Source organism: Colletotrichum fructicola, assembly GCF_000319635.2.
Source record: "Colletotrichum fructicola Nara gc5 chromosome Unknown KSG_Nara_v1_contig02, whole genome shotgun sequence".
Lineage (NCBI taxonomy): Eukaryota > Fungi > Ascomycota > Sordariomycetes > Glomerellales > Glomerellaceae > Colletotrichum > Colletotrichum fructicola.
This window is the reverse complement of record NW_027094052.1, coordinates 2427935-2447195: the sequence shown is the minus strand read 5'-3', so window position 1 is coordinate 2447195 and position 19261 is coordinate 2427935. Positions and strand designations below refer to the sequence as shown.

At 54.7% G+C, this 19261-nt stretch overlaps 6 protein-coding genes across 6 annotated transcripts; 4 read left to right on the top strand and 2 right to left on the bottom strand.

The window, feature by feature from the left end:
- Positions 1-324: 324 nt before the first annotated feature.
- CGGC5_v003427 (uncharacterized protein) lies at positions 325-752 on the top strand (the record flags this gene model as incomplete). The annotated part of the gene is made up of 2 exons (XM_032022458.2): positions 325-349; positions 400-752. The coding sequence occupies 2 exons, from the start codon at positions 325-327 to the stop codon at positions 750-752; spliced, it is 378 nt and encodes a 125-aa protein (XP_031880759.2).
- A 535-nt stretch (positions 753-1287) lies between these two features.
- Positions 1288-3034, bottom strand: CGGC5_v003426 (tRNA modification GTPase GTPBP3; the record flags this gene model as incomplete). The annotated part of the gene is made up of 3 exons (XM_032022459.1): positions 1288-1306; positions 1367-2811; positions 2864-3034. 3 exons carry the CDS (start codon positions 3032-3034, stop codon positions 1288-1290), a joined length of 1635 nt encoding a protein of 544 aa, XP_031880751.1.
- Positions 3035-3537: 503 nt separating this feature from the next.
- Positions 3538-4550, top strand: MAK16 (the record flags this gene model as incomplete). Its single annotated transcript, XM_032022460.1, has 2 exons — positions 3538-3560; positions 3617-4550. The coding sequence occupies 2 exons, from the start codon at positions 3538-3540 to the stop codon at positions 4548-4550; spliced, it is 957 nt and encodes a 318-aa protein (XP_031880757.1).
- Positions 4551-5435: 885 nt separating this feature from the next.
- CGGC5_v003424 (uncharacterized protein) lies at positions 5436-6657 on the top strand (the record flags this gene model as incomplete). The annotated part of the gene is made up of 4 exons (XM_066151125.1): positions 5436-5951; positions 6124-6174; positions 6234-6553; positions 6609-6657. 4 exons carry the CDS (start codon positions 5436-5438, stop codon positions 6655-6657), a joined length of 936 nt encoding a protein of 311 aa, XP_066009346.1.
- An 865-nt stretch (positions 6658-7522) lies between these two features.
- Positions 7523-10224, top strand: GYP7 (GTPase-activating protein GYP7; the record flags this gene model as incomplete). Its single annotated transcript, XM_032022463.1, has 4 exons — positions 7523-7693; positions 7774-9154; positions 9205-9786; positions 9839-10224. The coding sequence occupies 4 exons, from the start codon at positions 7523-7525 to the stop codon at positions 10222-10224; spliced, it is 2520 nt and encodes an 839-aa protein (XP_031880739.1).
- A 2847-nt stretch (positions 10225-13071) lies between these two features.
- CGGC5_v003422 (uncharacterized protein) lies at positions 13072-18448 on the bottom strand (the record flags this gene model as incomplete). Its single annotated transcript, XM_066151124.1, has 3 exons — positions 13072-13264; positions 13314-13322; positions 13386-18448. 3 exons carry the CDS (start codon positions 18446-18448, stop codon positions 13072-13074), a joined length of 5265 nt encoding a protein of 1754 aa, XP_066009347.1.
- Positions 18449-19261: the final 813 nt, after the last annotated feature.

Here is a 19261-nt window from a genome sequence, read left to right as displayed (position 1 = left end):
TGTAATCACCCACCTCCACACTCCAATTTTGGAAGGAATGCTGCCTGGCCGTTCGTGGGGGCCGTGCCGAAGCCAGCAGCCAGCAGCCAGCGCCATCGCAGGTCTCTCTGGCTCTGCCTCTTTTTCCGTCATCACTCTGTCTCTCGGTTACCGCAAGCCCGGTTGACAAGCCAATGCCAATGCCATGCGACGCCTTCCGGTGCGGTGCGGTACCCGTACCGGTCGGCCGCGCCTCAGCAGGGAGGCTCAGATGAGGTCAGGTCCCCAGGTAGCCGTGTATCTTGCAATCTAAGGTAGGGCTGGCTCTTACTACGTGCCTCCGTGATGAGCCTCAACCATGGTCCTCGAGGTAATTTGGTTGCCTTGAGATCTATATAAACACTTGCTAGATCCCCTCAGGAATCAATTTCTTCTCATCATCACAATCATCACACACACACAACAAGCTTAGCTTCAAAGCAACTCTTCAATCTTCTCCACCTTACTCACTTATACCACGCCCTTTCAACCACTTACACCCACAACACCTCCACCCACAAACACTCATAACCATTACAATGGCCGGCTTCACTCTGATGTTCACTCCCACTGCCGCTGTCTACGGACGCTCTGGCTACAACAAGGACGGCGACGAGGAGGAGAACAACAAGGGCCGCTCCGGCTACAACAAGGACGGCAACGACGACGACGACGACAAGAACAAGGGTCGTTCCGGCTACAACAAGGATGGTGATGACGAGGAGGACAAATAAGCGTCTTACCCTCCCGCACCCTCCTCGCCTCTGCGGCCGCCTCTCCCGACGCCCTGTCTCGGGACGATGGCCACTGTCTTGAAAACCGCCATGGGCAACATCATCACCGGTGCCTGGCCTCGCCTTTTTCGCCACTGCATTAGACCGGAGTTCTGATGTCGCCTCCTTCCCGCTACCCTCTCGGGATAACATGCGGGGAGAGCCAGGATCAACAGCACTGGCTGGCGACTTCCATCTTTCTCTCTCTCTCTCTCGGCAACTTTGGGATACTAGACCTGCTTTTACACACTCTTCTTCATCGCCGCTGCATTGGGTCGGAGTTCAGGCGACAACGAATAAACCGCGCTGGGATCGCTCTTTTGGGATTATCTTGAGATTTCATGGCATAGCATCGCGTTGCGCCGCATCGAGTTGAACGGGTCTGATTTTCTTTCTTTTGTACCTGGGCGTTGAAGGAGCTTGTCTTGCATCCCCCCTCCCCGATAGATTAGATATACGAGGACTTCACCGTCCGATGCTTGTAGTATCTTAATCACTATTTTCCTACACAGAATCTGAGAATCGCCTGTTAGTAACTACGATGACAGCTTTGCGACTGAAGACTGAGAACTTACTTTTCAAATACAACCCCAAGCACCTCTTCGACATCACCCGCCTCAATTCGGCCGGTGATTCTTGCCAGGCAATCGGCCGCATATCGGAGATACTCAGCAGCCAGCACAATGTCAGGCTCCTCGCCCTCATGCTCAGGGAGCGCAACAGCCATGAACTCGTTTAATAGCCCGCGGCACTGTTCCAACAACTGCGTCTGTCTGGCTGTCACGCCCAACAAGTCCTGCTGGTCCGATGGTAAAGATGTCATGTTAGCGAACGACTGTACGAGCTGATCCGTGAGTCCATTGATAGCGCCGGGGTCTTTTTGAGTTGTGTGTTGCGACTGAGCTTCTCGGCACGAGATCGTAATGAGCTCGACTTTGCTCAGTTCAGGCACATGGGCGTCGATCTCACTCCGAAACTGCGTAACAAGGATGGCGAATGTGGATGAGTCTACTGCATCCCGTTTGTTTACGACAACGAGACATGCTTGAGCGTCGGAGGCAAGCTTCAACGTTTCCGCATCGTAGTTTATCCTAAAGCCCCCTTCACGGCTGGGCTCAACGGCCGCCAAAACGATAATGATGTCCGACTCCGCAGCCTTTTGCTTCGCGCGGCGGATACCTTCCTCCTCAATCTTGCCCAGCGCAGGCTCGTTGGGATCGGCCGCAACGCTGTGCGAAGTTTTCGCCCTGATGCCAGCCGTGTCCGCAAAGGAACACAGGTAGCCCCTGATGTCGAGGCTGACTTCTACGATATCCCGCGTCGTGCCGGCCTCCTTCGACACGATCGACGCCTCCCGTCCCACGATGAGGTTCATCAGCGAGCTCTTGCCGACGTTGGGCGGGCCCAGGAGCGCGATGCGGATGCCGTTCCTCAACAGCTCGCTGCGCTGGCTAGCCGCTTCGTGACGCAGTATGCTCTGCCGCATGTCGGTCATCAAGGCGTTCACGTTGCTCATCAGATCCGCGGGGGACTCGTCGAAGTGCTGGTCCTCCGCGAAGTCGATGAGCGCCTCGAGCTCGCCGCGCGCGAGCAGGAGCTGCTCGCGCCAGGCGTCGTACGTGCGCCCCAGGACGCCGGAGTTTCCGCGGACGGCGGCCCGCCGCTGCTGCTCGGTGTCGGCGGACAGGGTGTCGCCGAGGGACTCGACCTGCGCGAGGTCCAGCCTGTCGTTGAGGAACGCGCGCTTGGTGAACTCGCCAGGCTCGGCGTAGCGGATCCTGCCGTCTGATTTGCACTTGGGGATTGCTGCGAGAACGGCTTTGACGGTTGCGGAGCCGCCGTGCACGTGGAACTCGAGCACGTCTTCTCCCGTGACCGTGTTCGGGCCAGGGAAGTAGAGGACCAGGGCGTTTGAGTCGAGAATAGAGGCGTCATCGCCTGCTTGTGAGTCCACAAGTGTCCTTACAGCTGCGTAACGGGGTTTAGGGAGGGGCCTTTTTGGGCACAGTCCTTTGTAGACCTGTGCAAGCAGTCAGAATATGATGCATGTCAAGCTTTCAGGGGCAGCTAACGTCTGTACATCGGGGACCAGATATGCGTATTACCGCAATACCGGCGCGGCCTTGAGCAGTAGACAAGGCATACACTGTATCATCCACTGTTTCATCCCGAAGCCCGAAATCGGGCTGAGATGTGAAGAATCTGGAGTGGATGGATGGCCCGGCGGAGACAGGCCGTCGCATCGGCCGACGGTGACCCCATGGAGCCGGCCCCGATCCGGGCAAACGGCCTCGACCACTAATACATCTCGCAGCAGCTCCGGACGATGACAGCGTCCTGGCCAAACTCCTTGACGTTCGGAAAAAGATAGGCATGGAATAATAACACAACTCTGAGAAACGAAGAATAATTCTATTGAACGACCAGCCGGAAAACCCTCATCATTGAGTGCGTGAGAGAAATCGCATTTAGAGACCTTGACGGAAAGAAATTCAGAGGGTCCACCTTCCGTTGGCGAAGCTATCTGTAACGCACGGACGCCTATTGGCCAGACGGCCCGTTTTGCCTCCGGCCTTATCGCGATAAGCATCCCTGCGACTGCTCGATTCTGAAATTTTTTGGGAGACTGCCAAAGAAAAACCAGCGCCCCGCCGCCTCTCTTTTCCCCGTGAGCTTCGCAGCATTCGACCAACGGCAAGGCTTCCATCAACACCGGCCTTGTTTGTTCGTTCGCAAAACCGTCACAATGGCGTCCGACGAGATTATCTGGTGCGGCTTTAGTCTCTGAAATTTGTTATTGTCTTTTGTTGCTGACTTGGATCCAGGCAAATCATCAACCAGCAGTTCTGCAGCTTCAAGCTCTCGACAGACAAGAAGCAGACGTTCTGCAGAAACGAGTACAATGTCACCGGCCTCTGCAACCGCCAGTCATGCCCATTGGCCAACTCTCGCTATGCGACGATCCGCCGCGCCCCCAACAAGGACACGCTGTACCTGTACATGAAGACGATCGAGCGCGCGCACATGCCGTCGAAGCTATGGGAGCGCATCAAGCTGCCCAACAACTACCAGCAAGCCCTGGAGAAGATTGACGACAAGCTCATCTACTGGCCCAAGTTCCTCGTGCACAAGTGCAAGCAGCGTCTCACGCGCCTGACGCAGGTCAACATTCGCATGCGGAGGATAGCGGCGGAGGAGGAGCGTATGGGCGAGAAGCTCGTGCCGAAGATGGCGCCCAAGATCAGGCGTCGCGAGGAGGCGAGAGAGCGCAAGGCGGAGGCGGCGGCGAAGCTGGAGAAGACCATCGAGCGCGAGCTCGTCGAGAGATTACGATCCGGCGCGTACGGCGATCAGCCCCTCAACGTTAGCGAGTCGATCTGGAAGAGGGTTCTCAATGCCATGGAGAAGGAGGGCGAGGGCAAGCGTGACAAGGACATGGACCCGGGTATCGAGTCTGAGGAGGAGGCCGACGAGGAGGCTGAGGACGAGTCCGAGGATGACCTCGAGAAGGAGGTCGAATACGTGTCTGACATCGAGGAGAGCGACGAGGAGCTCGAGGACATTGAGGACTGGCTCGAGAGCGACGAGGAGGAGGCCGACGATGACGAGGAGAGCGAAGACTCGGAAGACAGCGACGAGGAGACGGATCGCAAGGCGGGTGATAAGCGGAAGCGCGGCAGGGCGGTCAAGATGAACCAGAAGAGGCTCAAGCAGAAGCAAGCGGAGCGTCCCAAGATCGCGGAGGAGTTGACCTGGTAGAGAGGCTCGGGGTGTTTTTCACACTGGCGTCTGGCGCGAATACCTTAATGGCTGGCTACGGATGGAAAAAAGTTGAACCCGGGGGCATTGTGCATACCACTGCATTGTCACATATACTGTCAGAATGGAGTTTTAATTGTTGAGTTATCGTTGATCGCATCTACATCGTCGTCTCATCACTACACACGTCAGTAGACAACTGAGCATGTCCCTGGTGCAACATGGCAAATGCTTATTTCAGGGAAACTGAAGGTTTGAACAGACTCTAATTAGAGTATTGCGACCCCCTCACCAGAGATCTGACAAGCTTCTCGAAAAGTCTTTCGATGAACCCAGCAAGATTTGCGTCTCCCGGGCGATAATCCAAGCGCTCACCGAGTACCCGTGGGGCTAGCGCCGGCGGAGGGGTGGGTTCTTCACCGACGAACCCAAGCGCCTCAATTAGTGCAAGTCCCCTTAGAACAATGCGGGCAGGCCCCACCGCTGGCATGCATTCAGTGTCATTGCCGCCGAGCCACAAGTGTTCCCGGGTCGGGGGCCCAACCCAGGTCGACCTTCATTCCCTATCATTCAAAGGCCGGCTTATTTGAAACAGACCACTTCAAGCAACTTTCCACGATTACGCCGCCTTCACGAAACAGCACCCGGGGGTCTTTTCTCGATTCTTTCTCCTTTTTCCTAAGCATTGACGGGCGATCAACAAACCCAGCGAGCGAACACTCTTTTTTCTGGCCCTGCGAAACGCACGAAGCGCGGTAATTCATCGTGTCCCGGAGCTTCCATTTTACCCCAACCCGTCCGACACCAGAGCGTCGTCGAAAAAGCAGCAGCAGCAGCACCGCTTCTTTTGCCCCGCAGGATCCTCGCAGGCAAGGAACAGGCACGATGTCATCGTGGTACTCGAGGATCCTCACCAACACCACCTCCCAGATCTCGAGCTTGCAGAGCCGACTGCTGCAGAGCGAAAATGACGGCGACACCGAGGACGACACCCACGTCTGCAGAGTGCTGAGAGCCTACTACACCGAGAAGGGCCGTCCGTTTCCGGGCTGGCTGCCCCCCGACCCAAAGGCGCCGCCGCCAGCGGCCCCCGTCTACGCCCAGCCTGCCAGCCAGGTCGGCTCGCGATACGGAGGTCTACAGCCGCAGCAGCAGCCTGGTCCTACCACGGGACTCAGCTCGCTGTGGGATAGCAACGGCGGGGCACAACCGCGACAGGATACCATGAGCCTTCGGCAGGGCCGCGGCGCCCCGCCCCCGATGCGAGGCGGCGAGCAGCCGGCGCGACTGAGCCCGTTCGCGAGGGCCGGTGATAGTGGGCGAGACGACGTGCAGGCTCGGCCTCTACCTAGCCAGCGGGCGGGAAGCTACCAGTCGAGCGCGGCATACGGACGAGAGGCAGTGAGCACACCGCCCGGTAGCTCGGGTGGAGGAGGAGGTGGCGGCGGTGGTTCAGCACAGGACCGGCTTAAGCAGCGACTTTGGGGAGGTGCGAGAACGACGAGCCCGGCGTCGGGAGGTAGCCAGGGACCTTTCCAACCACCGGCACGAGGTGGCTCGGGTGACTACGAAGATCGGTTTGCTCCTGGGGGCATGTACGATGGAGGCGGAGCAGGAGGCGGAGGTAAGCCTTCCATGGCAGCGAACTCATCGTGTTGAACGACGAGACTGACTTTGGTGAAGGCGGTGGCCGACCGACAGGACTTCCAAGTGGACCAAGACGAACTGGACTTCCGAGCGGTCCTCGAATGCGATAAGATGGTAGTTTGTATGGCGGAGGACATATGGTGTGCACGCGAGGGCAGATCTCGAATATCCCGACAGGCTCACCGTGGGCGTAACTCTGCGAAGAGAACCTGTTCGGCCGGGCTCACCAGGCGGACTCGCGGGGCAGACGGCAACGACTTTCAAAGCTTCTGCAGCCGTATTTCAACGTTCAGCGGCGCGGACCTCGCGCACGAGGGCGGGGTATGTATGTTGCTGGGAGACATGCCGTCCAAAAGGTGCGAGAGCAGAGCTGAGGCACAAAATACAACCACTAATACTCATATGATGAAGAAGCATGCAAGCGAGGAGCGGTTGCTATCAAGAATGTCCATCGCAGTGACAAGTGCAGCGACGTAATGTTCGCTCGTCATCCAGTGCGTCTTGGTCGCTACAGCTCGCAAAATGACTCCAGCGTGATGATCCAACTCCGCGACTCAATACTTGATCTGGCACTCGGGTGAAAAAAAGCAGCGCCGGTCGTTAGAAGAGCCTACTCTTCAGCTATCCCACAGTCCACTTTATACTATACTTATTATTAAGAAGAAATAACGAGTAGAATCCTCATAACTTACTCTATTTTCTGATATTTATTTCGAGTTTTATTCTCAAAGTAAAGCATAAAGAGCTAAGGTTATTCAGTAGGTGTGTCCTGAAAACCGGCGCTCTTTTTTTTCACCCGAGTGTCTGGCAAGCCAAAACATCGCGAGTAGCGGCGCAACGAGTTGCTTGCGCGTGCAGTACGTAAATGCCAATAGAACAGCCAGAGGCGCGAATGACGACGCATGCATGCTGCAGATGACATGGTCTGCCTAAGAGCTTCAGGTAGCTATACCGCTAGCGGGCACCAACTTGGCGCCTTAGTGGCTGTACAGATACAGTGGGAACAGCCCCTCCGAGACATGGTGCGAGCTTCCGTAGCGGGGTGGCCACACGCCGCCGCCGCCTCTGCTGTCGATGACCACGCACCTTGGTGCTCGGCTCACCCCAACATCCCATATCACTAGCCACACTTCGCTCACATGCTGTTGCCTTCCCCAGGTTCTTTGCCTCTTCTCCAGTTCCTCTTATTCTGACGAGAGAAACCTTATCAACCCTGCCGTATTTTTATCTCTTACCCTTCTGAATAGTCTCACACACCTCTTAGACTTCCCAGGTCCCCGGGTGCCTGGAATCCCGTCTTACATCATCACAGGCGCCACTGCACGATGACCTCAGACTCAGATCCCCCGCCATCGTCGAGCGCCCCCCAACCGGGAGGCCCTCGCTCGCCGTCCGGGAGTTTCTACGCCCTCAGCGACGACGAGGAGGGCGAGTACAACACAATCACGCACACCGAGACCGGCCGAGGCGTGAAGCTCCTCTTCTCCAAGAGCAAGGTGAGTCCCGCGCGAACGCAACCCATCTCGCCACCCCACTACGGCCCGGAACTGACGGGAAGCTTTCCCCCACGATGTAGGTCTACGTGCATCCCACACCCTCAGCGAAGGACAACATCCCCGGATACATCGCCCTGTTGCAACAAAAAGGCGCCCGTGGCGAACGACCGACATCCTCTTCCTCCCGCGACTCGAAGCAACCCACCGCCGACGACTTGCTGTTAGCATGGCTCCCCGAGACGTCCCTCGGCGAGGTCGAGAGCATATACGTCAAGGTTGACCTTAGCGAGGGTGAATCGCCACCGAAGCAGTCCTACCTCGTTCCCCCGCCGCCGACGGTGACATCCCACCGGGGATCTATCGGCACGTACGCCTTCGCGATACCCGTCAGCGCGATCTACTCGCTGCTCGTGCGCCCGCCGAGCCTGGGATGGTGGTTCGGCTCGCTTATTATCAACTCGCGCGCCGGCGACAGCTTCCCTGCGCTTTTCTTTCACGACAATGAGTGTCAGAGCACGATTTTGAAGAGGAAGAGGCGGACGAGGGATACTTTCGACCCGTTCGGCGATCGCGGGGAGATGTTTTGGGGTGGCGATGAGGTGCTGCGCTGGCTGAAGCGTTATATCCCGATCGAGAGGTCCGGCGCCGAGCCCAATATCTACCTGGTGGACCCGTCGAAGGAGGATAGTGAGGCTTTCGGCGGTAAGGTCACCGCTAGCACAGCGCAATCTCAGCGGGACGGTGCCAGCGGGAGCGCTTCAGGATCTAGGCCGGGCGGTGCTGGTGCCGATGCGCAGATGGACCCGTTTGTGAAGTTGATCAAAGAGACTGGGTGGAACATCATGGAGAAGTTCAGCAAGGTCACGACGTTCACGCGGAGGGCGGCGCAGGACGTCATCCAGAACCCGAACGTGCCACCGCAGGTGAAGAGGTTATTGAGGAATCCGGAGGTTCAGACGCTCCAAGATGAGTTCGACAGTGCTAGGATATACCTCGCCCGCTGGGCGATGGGAATCGCTGAGCAGAGCGAGCGCGATCGCAGCCAGAGGATATGGACTGCGAGAGAAGTTTTGGAGCTTGAGGACACCGATGTTGGCGAGTTTGAGCTTCTCGACGGGAGCAGCACCATGTCGCTCGAGGACAGGAGAAAGCCAGTCAACTTGAAGGAGTGGAACACATTCTTCGATCAGCGTACTGGAAGGCTCTCTGTCACCATCGACGAAGTAAAGGAGAGAATATTCCACGGAGGACTCGATCCCGACGATGGCGTGCGCAAGGAGGCGTGGCTGTTTATCCTGGGAGTATACGATTGGTATAGCACAGCTGAGGAACGCAAGGTGCAGATCGCGTCGTTGAGGGATGAGTACGTCAAGCTTAAGGGCGCCTGGTGGGAGCGACTGGTAGATATGGGAGGCGAGGGCGACGACGGAGAGTGGTGGCGCGAACAACGCGGCCGCATCGGTATGTCTTGATCCTTCAACCCCTGAAGCATACCCACTAACAAGCAACAGAGAAGGACGTCCATCGAACAGACCGCAATGTCCCCATCTTCGCTGGAGAGGACATTCCTCATCCCGACCCGGATTCCCCCTTTTCTGAGGTCGGCACCAACGTCCACCTCGAGCAGATGAAGGATATGCTTCTCACCTACAACGAGTACAACAAGGACCTTGGATACGTGCAGGGCATGTCCGATCTCCTCGCTCCCATTTATGCTGTCATGCAAGACGACGCCATCGCCTTCTGGGGCTTCCAGCACTTCATGGACCGCATGGAGCGTAACTTCTTGCGTGACCAGTCAGGCATGCGTGCTCAGCTCCTCACCCTTGATCACCTTGTCCAGTTCATGGATCCCAAGCTGTACGAGCATCTTAAGTCGGCCGACAGCACCAACTTTTTCTTCTTCTTCCGCATGTTGCTCGTATGGTATAAACGTGAGTTCCAGTGGATGGACGTATTGAGATTGTGGGAGATTCTGTGGACGGATTATCTGAGCAGCAGCTTCCACTTGTTTGTGGCGTTGGCTATTCTCGAGAAGCATCGGGATGTTATCATGACTCACTTGCAACACTTTGATGAGGTCTTGAAATATGGTATGTCATTACCCCTTCAGCCCCTGAAATTCGTTACTAACAGATGCCGCAGTCAACGAGCTGTCCAACACCATGGACCTTGACTCAACCTTGATCCGCGCGGAAGCACTTTTCCGTCGTTTCCAGCGTCTCGTCGAAGCTGTTGACAAGAAGGGCAACTTCCCGCCGCCCAAGATTCGCGACCCCCCTGCTTCCCCGTCAAAGTCGACCGATGAGGCCGCTAAGCAGGGCGAAAACAGCGCTGGACCGGCCTCGCCACGCAAAGACACTAGCAAAGACACCAGCAAAGACAACAACAAGAGCAGCGGCAAGGAGCCTGAAGAACCGCAGGTTCAGAAGGTTATTACACCGGAACTGCGGGAGTTGCTTAGTCGTAAGGTGGTGGTTCTCACACGGAAGATAGTGGCGAAAAAGGGTGACGGGCCTAACCGGTCATGATGAGTTAATGTACGGGTAATGGGATGTATGGAGGCAAGGCGTTTTCAGGGATGGGCTTAAGGGGCATCGGGTGAAGCAAACGTGGTCCTGTACACTGGTAAATACAGCTTTGATTGTTACGGAGGCAATTTTCATTCGTGAAATTGAGTTCCTTTTGAAACTCCAGCGTCCATTTGACGGATTAGCAGGTATCCTGACCTCATTCAGCTAGGGGACGGCTGCATCACGGGTTGTGGCTTGATGGAGAGGAATTCTCAGAGTACGCTCCTAATACACGTTCTGTTTTGAAATATGGCAACTTCACAATTCTCAGAGGCTCAGAGAAGTCTAATACTGTGTCATGAATTAAAAACATTTCTTGTAAGCTCCCCTCGGTAAGACCATTTGTGGTTCAGACGAGTGCTGATATCTTTTCTCTATAGCTTCACACGCCTAGGGACGTTGAACACTTGTGTGACGCAACGTGATTCGAGGAATGAAGATGATAACTCGCGTGCTTCTCCCGCTAAAACGAAGAAAATGTGACGTCCGCCCTCGTGCACCGAGTTCGCGTACGATAATTGAAGAAAAAACTATCAGCGTCAACCTTTACCTCAAGCGGCTTTCCATTGATAAGAAAAGGGGGCCCCTTATCGAACCATCTTTGTGTATCCAACAACGGGACTCCAGCAAATGCAGCGTCAAGCAGAGAACAGTATGCGGCCGGGTCCTCTTTCTGTTCTCCATTTCCTCCAGCAGTTGCACCTCTTATGACAGCTATGCCATGCATCTCTTTGCTGTCTGTGACTCTTGAGCCATCCATCCACTCTACTGCCAATGTCTGGGTTCTAGGGCCCCGCAAGTCAATGAAAACAGCAAGCTGAACTGCCTTTCCCCCCCTCATAGTCTCTTCTCCGAGGCTGTTGAAGACGAGGAAGCGGAAGGCGTAGGCTTCAAGTTGGCCTTCCTTGACAAACACGAACTCTGCCTCTGAACCTTCCTGTTTCATTTCCACATGCAATGGAGGCGGGAAAGTCTCCACCAACCTCGCAAACGGGAGGATTTGATACAGACTGCTCAGACTTATCTTGACCAGGCGAACGATTGAAGAGAAGCCCAGAGACCACGCAGGATTGTCTCTTGTAATCATCACCCTCCGGCGAAATCTATCAACTGGGACGTGCCGCTTTGAGACCATGAGTGGCCCAGACAGGCACTTCGCCATATACTGGCCATCTTTCAGCTTTCCCCGTTCAGGGTGTCGAACAGATGGGAAAAGTGGAAAGAAGAGACGATGCCAGCTCTTATTTTTGTTATCGGTTTCACTCGGGAACGAGGCTTTCCATAGCGCATAATAGACGTCAAAGAACCCCATACTGTTCAGTGGAGCTCGGAACAAATCTAGGGTTATGTCGAGGCCCTTGTTGCTCAGATCAAAAGGAAGCGTATCGAGAGAGAGCTTAGACGTTCCTCTCATATCGCCACTTCCCATGAGAGCGGGCGAGGGAGCGAAGATGGAGCCATGGGTCAGCACGGATTCATTGTAGCCCCACGCAAACAAGCTTTCATCTTTGCCCCTGTGCTCCTTGATAATTTCGTGCTGTAGCCTTATGAAAGCTTTGTCTCCTTCGCCGTAGAGAAGAGGCATGTTGACCCCAAACAAGCCCATCAGGCAGTATGCCATGTCCTCTTTGCGTGATGTCCTTCTCTTACTCGCCCAACTCATTCTGCTGGCAAGTGAACATAGGTTTAGTTCATGATCTCCTGCCAAAATGTACTTTGGGATGCCAGTGATGTTTGCGATTCGTTTCGCCAGCGAGCTTCGGTTGGCCATATCTCTCCACGATCGATCGTAAAACACCACGATCTCGGGCGCCAAAAGTTCCTGTAGGGTCCAACCCCGGGTGAACCAGCGACTGTCTTCGAAACGAACCCCTCCATAGCCCTCGCCTCGCGAGTCAACATCTGACAGGAAAGCGAGACAGAAGTTAGAATTCCGATACCAGCGAAACATAGAGTTGATGGCCTCTGAAAGCTCGGCACTGCTCGTCTTGTCGATGCAGCAGGTGTCGAGCCATACATACTGAATATCCCAGGCAATCGCAATCAAGGCACTTTTAACAATCTTGTCGAATCCAGCTCGTTGGCGTATGGCTGTGGCCTTGTGTTCCATGTTCTGGCCAATCTGGGGTATTAAGGCTTCGACAGATGCATAGGTCATTTGATTCTTCTCGTAGTCGTGTAGCCAACAGAGATCTTGGAATGAAACCTCTTCCTGTCCCCAAGTGTGGGAGAGGATCGCGTACCTCGGTATGTTATCGTCAAAGAATTCCTCCAGCTCAAGCGTGTTTGCGTTGATAAGTCTCATGGTGTCAAGCTGCTCTGTAAGATCTGTAGAAATGCGATTGACGTTGCACTTCACTGTATCGCGATCGGATCAAGAGAGGGTTGATAGGGAATCTTGTGAACAATAATATACTGAAAGTGCTTTTTGCTGCTTGGTTCGGAGTTGAGAAGTGTCGCAAAGAAGACCGCCAGAACTGAAAGACAGGATGGACAAACTTCCAAGTGAAGTGATAGATCAGGCTGCAGGTACTGTGCCAATCAGGCTGGTCGGTCGGGAGGCACAGCAGTACGAGAGGGGTTTGCATGAGATATCCTGGCAACTGACCAATAGAGTCGAACGTGGTAATGTATTCTCTAAAAATATACAGATGCTCTCCTTGTGATGCCAAACTCCGACAATGCAAAAACAAACCAAGGCAACTGTGGTGGTCATGAAATGGGAGTCTAAGTCTGCGGATCCCGATGCCGATGCCAATGTCGACGACGTGCTGATGACCGTGCCCTGTGTCGTCTAGACGACCTCTAATCAAACAAAGTGTATCGTGCGTTCCCTGGCGCTTGTCTATTGCTCTCTTGATACGAGGGAGGGGCCGATGGAGGTTGGGAAGGTGCGGGAGGGAGAGCAAGGGGTGCGGCTGGAGCAGCAGCACCTTGCTGAGTCCACTGTGCCGTCTTCATTACCATCTTGGCGAAGTATTGCTGGATAAATGACTCCCTATAGAGCGTTAGTACATTTTCAGGGAGGGGAAAACAAAACAACATACGTGTAGTAGCTGTGGTCCGAGTTGTGAGGCTGAACCAAGTTGTGCGCCAACTCATGAGCCAACACAACCCACCACCAAACACCTGCCTCGGCCTTGCCTTCACCTCCTTGAGACCTGCTGAGCTTGTCTGCATGTAGTTGCAGGAAGAAGCGCAGGTTGCAGAAAACACTGCCGTTGCTGTTGAATGCGATGGTGGAGCCCGACTCATCGTAGAAGATGTGAAGGACTCGCGGAGAGAGGGAATAGACGCCGCCCACCTCAGTAAGCAGGGCAGCAAAAGAATTGATGGCACCATGGTATGTCGACAAAAATTGACCTGCATCGGTTGAGAGGTTCCTGGAAACAAAAACCTTCATAGTGTTTGATGCCTCGGCAGCGAACACAATGTTCTGTGCTGGTGTGCTGTCGCAGTATGTCGCCTGCTCCTTGACCTCGTTCACTGTCGGCGGCGAGAAGACGCTATTCGAGTCGTGTGCTCTTGTCGAATTGATGGCGTTGAGGAGGTTCTGGCCAACAGTGGCCGGATTGGTCACACGTCCATCATCCTTGCCCTTGTTCGAGCCACTGCCGCTGCTACTGCCAGGCTGCCCTGGAGCTCCGTGCTGATGATTCTCTTGAGGTTTGTCGATGAACTTCTGGAGCTGATCCTCTGCCTCATCGTCATCATTGGTTTCGAAACCGAAGCGACGTGAGAGGTTCGAGAACAAGCTCTTGCTCTTTCGGTTCGGTTGCGGAGGCGGCAACTTGTGGGATTCTTCTGGGCTGTCGGCTCCGAATGAGCCTGGCATGACAGGTTCTGGAGTTCTATTCGCGACCTGTCGAGCAGCCTCGGCGGCCTTGGCTTGCTGACCCCATTCTTGCTCTCTCTCCTGGATGCGCTTCTGTTCCGCTTCGAGTGCCTTGCGGCGCTCCTCCTCGGCGATTCTCGCCTCAGCAGCCTTGGCTCGCAAAATACGATCTACGTTGTATCCACGAGCTCGCAAGCCGAGAAGATCGAGTGTTAGGAACGGCTCGAAGAAGAGGTAGGCTTGCTGATTAGGTCTCGTCAAGAGGAGCTGACAAATGGCTTGTCCGACTTGGTACATGTCGGGTTGTCCGTCAGCAGCGACGTACAAGATCCAGCTAGAACCAGACTGAGCGCTGGCAGCAGATCTCTTCTCCGTGTGTGATTGGCTGTGGCCCCTGAGTGAACGACGCAGCGCAACAGAGCGTACAAGCTCAACTTGCAAGCTCTTCTCCAGCCACTTGGCATCACGCTTGATATAGTCTCGACGGTAATTGGCGTATTCGTGGAGGAAAATCTTTGAGCGCTCCAACACGTGCTTCCGCAATTTGGCTGCCCGGTCTTGCTTATCGGCGTGGGGACCAATCCTGACTTCCTCCTCTACCAGCGAACTCAAGTTCTGGGCGCCCAGTTGATGGTAAAAATCCTCAAGGACCTCTTCTTCAGGGGCTGTGATCAGGTAATCTTTGAAAAGACGGTAGCTGATGATATCGTCAAGAATGACAATTCGACTGGCCGCAGCGAGCTGGTATTGCTTGATGGGTGCGTCTGCGTCGTCATCGTCGATGTCAACAAGTCTATCCTTGTTCGGAGACGGGATCTCCTTGGCGGCGAGGAGGAAAGGCGACGACTTCATCTTTCTGACCAACTCCTTATCTCTCTTGAGCGTAGCCCAGTTCTCGGCCAACGACTTCAGCAAAGCGAGGTACTTATCCGGGCTTTGCAAGATGCTGAGCAAGCGAGCTGGCTCGCTGCAAGCAAGGTTCGCAATTTCGGGTTTTGTAGGTTCGTTCTTGGCTCCGCACTTGAAGAGAAACGTGTTGGCATTGGTGCCAAAGTCAACAAAGTCAAAGATATTGCCATAAGTCGCAGAAGTTCCAAGGTAGCATCTTTTCGGGCTGATGTGGGTGACGTAAGAGCCAGACTTCTCACTGCCCTCTCGAGCCTGCCGACTGACTGGAACAATCGGTGCGTCTCGCAGCTTGGCCAAACTGCCTTCGCCGAGATCTCCGATACGCAGAGCAAAGTAGTCGAACAGAGCGATGGCCTTTTGACGGTCCTGAGGTGGCTTGGCCAGCAGACGGGAGACACACTCGGCGATAGGCGGGTCTCTAACAACACCAAATTTGTTCGCATGCACATGGAGTTCCTTCTTCAGGATATCGAAGCCCAGAATTGCTGCGCCCTCGTTTGTGAAGCAAGCAGCCGGTGTCACCAATCTGCTCTCGTTTTGTAGAGGCAAGAAAGCCCTGCGACTGTCGGCAAGGTTGAAGGAACCGTATCCGTTGATGTGATGATTTGCGATGAAGTATGTCATTGCACAGGTCCGAAGCTCTGCGTCCTTGGAGCACATCATTTCCACCACTTCGGGAACAGAAGGGTACGGCCGTAAGCCCAAGATTGCTAGGAATCGCCCCTCGTTGCTGTTGGCCCTGAAACTTCCGGGTGGGCCAGGCCATTGCAGAATGGGCAGTTGGAGCACTCTCAGAGTGTCCTTAGGCTCGAACAACTCCGACACCTTGTAGAGTTGAGTGCTTCCCTTAGTTGGCTCCATTCCCCTCGGCCCGGCTTCCGCGGGGCAAAAGCGTGTTTCCTTGAGCTTTCTCATATCTTCTGCGGGAATGTCGTCCCTGACAGACGCAAGATACTTGACAAGTTCCATGTGACTCCATTTCTGGGCACCGCCTTCAGCTGATGGGCTCAGAAGTCTGGAGAAGATGGTGTCCAGATCGACTGTCTTGCGCACTCCAATGGCTGACAAGAACTTGTCCTTCAGACTCTGGCAACCCTGGATGATAGGCAAGTCATCGAAAAGCTTGACGGTGGGGAAGAAGGCCTCCGTTGGCCTCTTCATGCCCATCCTCGTAGGCATTACAGTATGAGCTTGTAGAAGGGTGGTGATAGTGGCCTTGGAGCTCTGGCTGGTGTTGTCCCAATTCTTGGACAAAACGGTAAGTATCTGAACTGCGAACTTGGCTGACTTCTTGATGTTCTGATCATCGGGCTTGCTCGAGCTGGTCTCGATGAGGAACCGGAGCCATGGCACAACTTCAAGAGGGTCCCAGCCAAGAGCCTGCAATTCAGGAGCGGTGCAAGTGTTCGTGTACGCCAGAGGTATAGTTGTAGGAGGGATTGGCAGATTCGCTGGTATCTTGTTCGCCAGTTGGTAGTTTGTGATGGTGCCAAGGGCGATAATTTCGCCTTGACCACCGTCCTCACTTACTGTCGCAACCGCGACATCCAGAAGTCTGGCTTTGCTGGGAGGATCCAGCTCCCCATTGAGGGCTTTCTTTCCGGCCCAGTTGATAAAGTTGATCAGCTGCTCCTTGTTCATTGCCTTGGCCTCAAGCTCAGATCGAACATCATCGACAGTAATGGGACTAATAAGCCCAAAGTCGATCAACTTGCGGACGAACGAGTTCTCCATCAGCTCTTTGGGAACAACAGGAATGGTATCGACAAACTTGGCAAGTTCGTCAGAACCAATTCGGACCTTGGTTGTCGACAAAACGCCACGAGAGGAGAAAATCTCAATAGAGGCCTTCTTGAAGGCAGTCCAGAATGACTCTTCTAAAATCTGTGCGACATGACCGCTTGGTGTGGAATCAGAGAACGTGAAAGTCTTGAGAATATGCAGTGCTTCAGGCATGAGCTTTGCGGCGTCCGCGGCAGACAGCTTCGATCCCGTGCCGGCAATGCTCTTAACCTTCGAGTCCAGATCACTCATCTCGTTGATGAAGGCCAGTCTCGTCATAATGCCAGCAGCTCGGAGCATCTCGATGTTCCAGGTTCTGACCCAACGAGCGTTGAGATCGATCGCCTCACGCTCCACAGTCGGGATAACCGACTGAGCGGAAATGTGCATACCTGCACCGGTTGTCTGCGTGGTGGGGAAACCAATGAAGATGCGGCCACCCGGCTTTTTGCTCGGCAGAACTGACGCGAACACGTCGACGGACTTTGAAATAGTAGCAGAGCGCGAGCTCTCCGATGCCATAGTCTCATCATAAGAAGATGTGAGGATGGCCAATTTTGTGGTCTTTGGGGGCGGCTTCTTTGTTGCTCGCTCCAACTCACTGGCGAAGGAGGACGATACATGGGTCTTGACCGCTGCAGTCGTAACTCGGAGGAAAATGGTTGATGTAGAGATCTTAGTCACATCCTCACTAATCTCTTCCTGAGCTGCGGCCTCCTCTCTTTGCTGCTTGCCTTTGGCGGTTGCTTGTGTCGCCGAAGAGGTCAATCTGGAGAAGAAGCTTCTGAGCGAAGGGACTTCAGAACTCATGCCGTAGGATTCAGACGTTTTCGCAGCAACAGCCTTCGGCTTCCATCCAGCAGCGCTCATCACGGCGGCATCAATCTGCGTGCTGGTACGTTCCACCGTACCGACTTTCATGAGTCCCTCCTTCGTTCGTGTCTCGAGGTCCCTAGGAATGGGTACATCCATACTCGGAGACGTCTTCTTGTGGAGGGCCAGAATCTTGTAGTCATCGATCCAGAACTCGACATGCTGCAGGGCAACAAACGTGAGACTGGTGGCCAAGAACTGGCTGACAGAGAGGAGGTTCGGCAGAGGCGTTGTCGAATTACGATAGTCCAGAACAAAGGTGGTGTCACCGCTGCTCTGCTCTTGGGGCAGGGTGGACTTCTTGGTGAAGAGGGCGTTTCCCTTCCAGTAGAACGCCATGGCCTCGTTTCCTGAGCTCACAAATGGCTCCTCACAGTCGGCGAAGACACTGTAGAAACCAACACCAAAGGCACCAATCTTGGTTTCGTCGGGATTTCCCTCTGCGATTCTCTTCAGTCTACCCCAATCCGTCTTGGTGAAGGGTTGACCGTCGTTCGCCACGACGAGGCGCCGCAGTGTATGGTTCGAAATGACATGCTTGAGGATCTCGGATCGGTTCGTTGTGTTCGGGAGCGGTACGGAGGTGGAGGGCAACGTCTCCCATTTTACTTTGACTGTGGTTGCTTGCGCATCGGCGGCATTCTGGATGAGTTCTCGCAGTGTCGTCCACTCGCCAGAGTATCTCGCGAGAACCTTGTCGATCAAGGCTCGGGTATCGACGGTGACGGCCTCCTCGTCTTCAGCGCCTTGCAAGGCTGCAGCCTTGAGCCGCGAATAATCCATCGTGGGGTATGTCTCGGCTTGCTTAGGCGGGGCACAAGCTCATGGTCGGGGAGCTCGGTACGGGTGGAGGTGAGGGTCAAAATAGGCTCTCGAAGCTGTGATGGTCTACACCATGCAGGTCTAATAGGAAGCGAAGGTGGCGGGACGGATCTATAGTCGGCGAATGATAATGAGGTGAAAGGTGGCGATCGAGGTCGGTGAGATGGGAGGAAAGTCGAGGAACCCGGGGAAAGCTGAGACGGGACCGCGCGTTTCGCTTATGCAACGAGAGAATCGGATCGAAAGACTCGCGAAAAGGACAACGAAGCCTCGAGGTAGCCTAGGAACAAAAGGCGGGTGAAAGATCGTAAAGGTGAGGAAGATGGCAAAAGGTTATGGCTGCCTTCACCGTGGACGTCGTCATTGAGTTCGCAGATACAGCGTGGAGACCTCCAGGTCTGTCACTTCCAGCGCAGTTGCACCTGCCACACCTCCCTAAACCGAGGAAGAGTGGACCTCCTACTCCCGCTAAAACGCGTCTTACTTGGAAGGTTTGGGGCTCAAGGCTGCCGTCTTACTTGCGCATCCCCCGGTCGTTCCTCATGCACGTAGGCCAATCATATCGGGTTCTGATAAGAAAACAGCACCTAGCAAAATCGCCACAGGTGTACCCCTGATCCCTACAGGACCCTGGATCACACCTCGCCTTACCGCCCAGCTCACCACAAACCCCGCTAACTCCGCTGTCTTACCACTGGAATGCAACTTTCACACCAGATTCAGCGTTTCCTATGATTTGCATTTTGTGAAGAATTCTTTTGTGAATTTTTATAT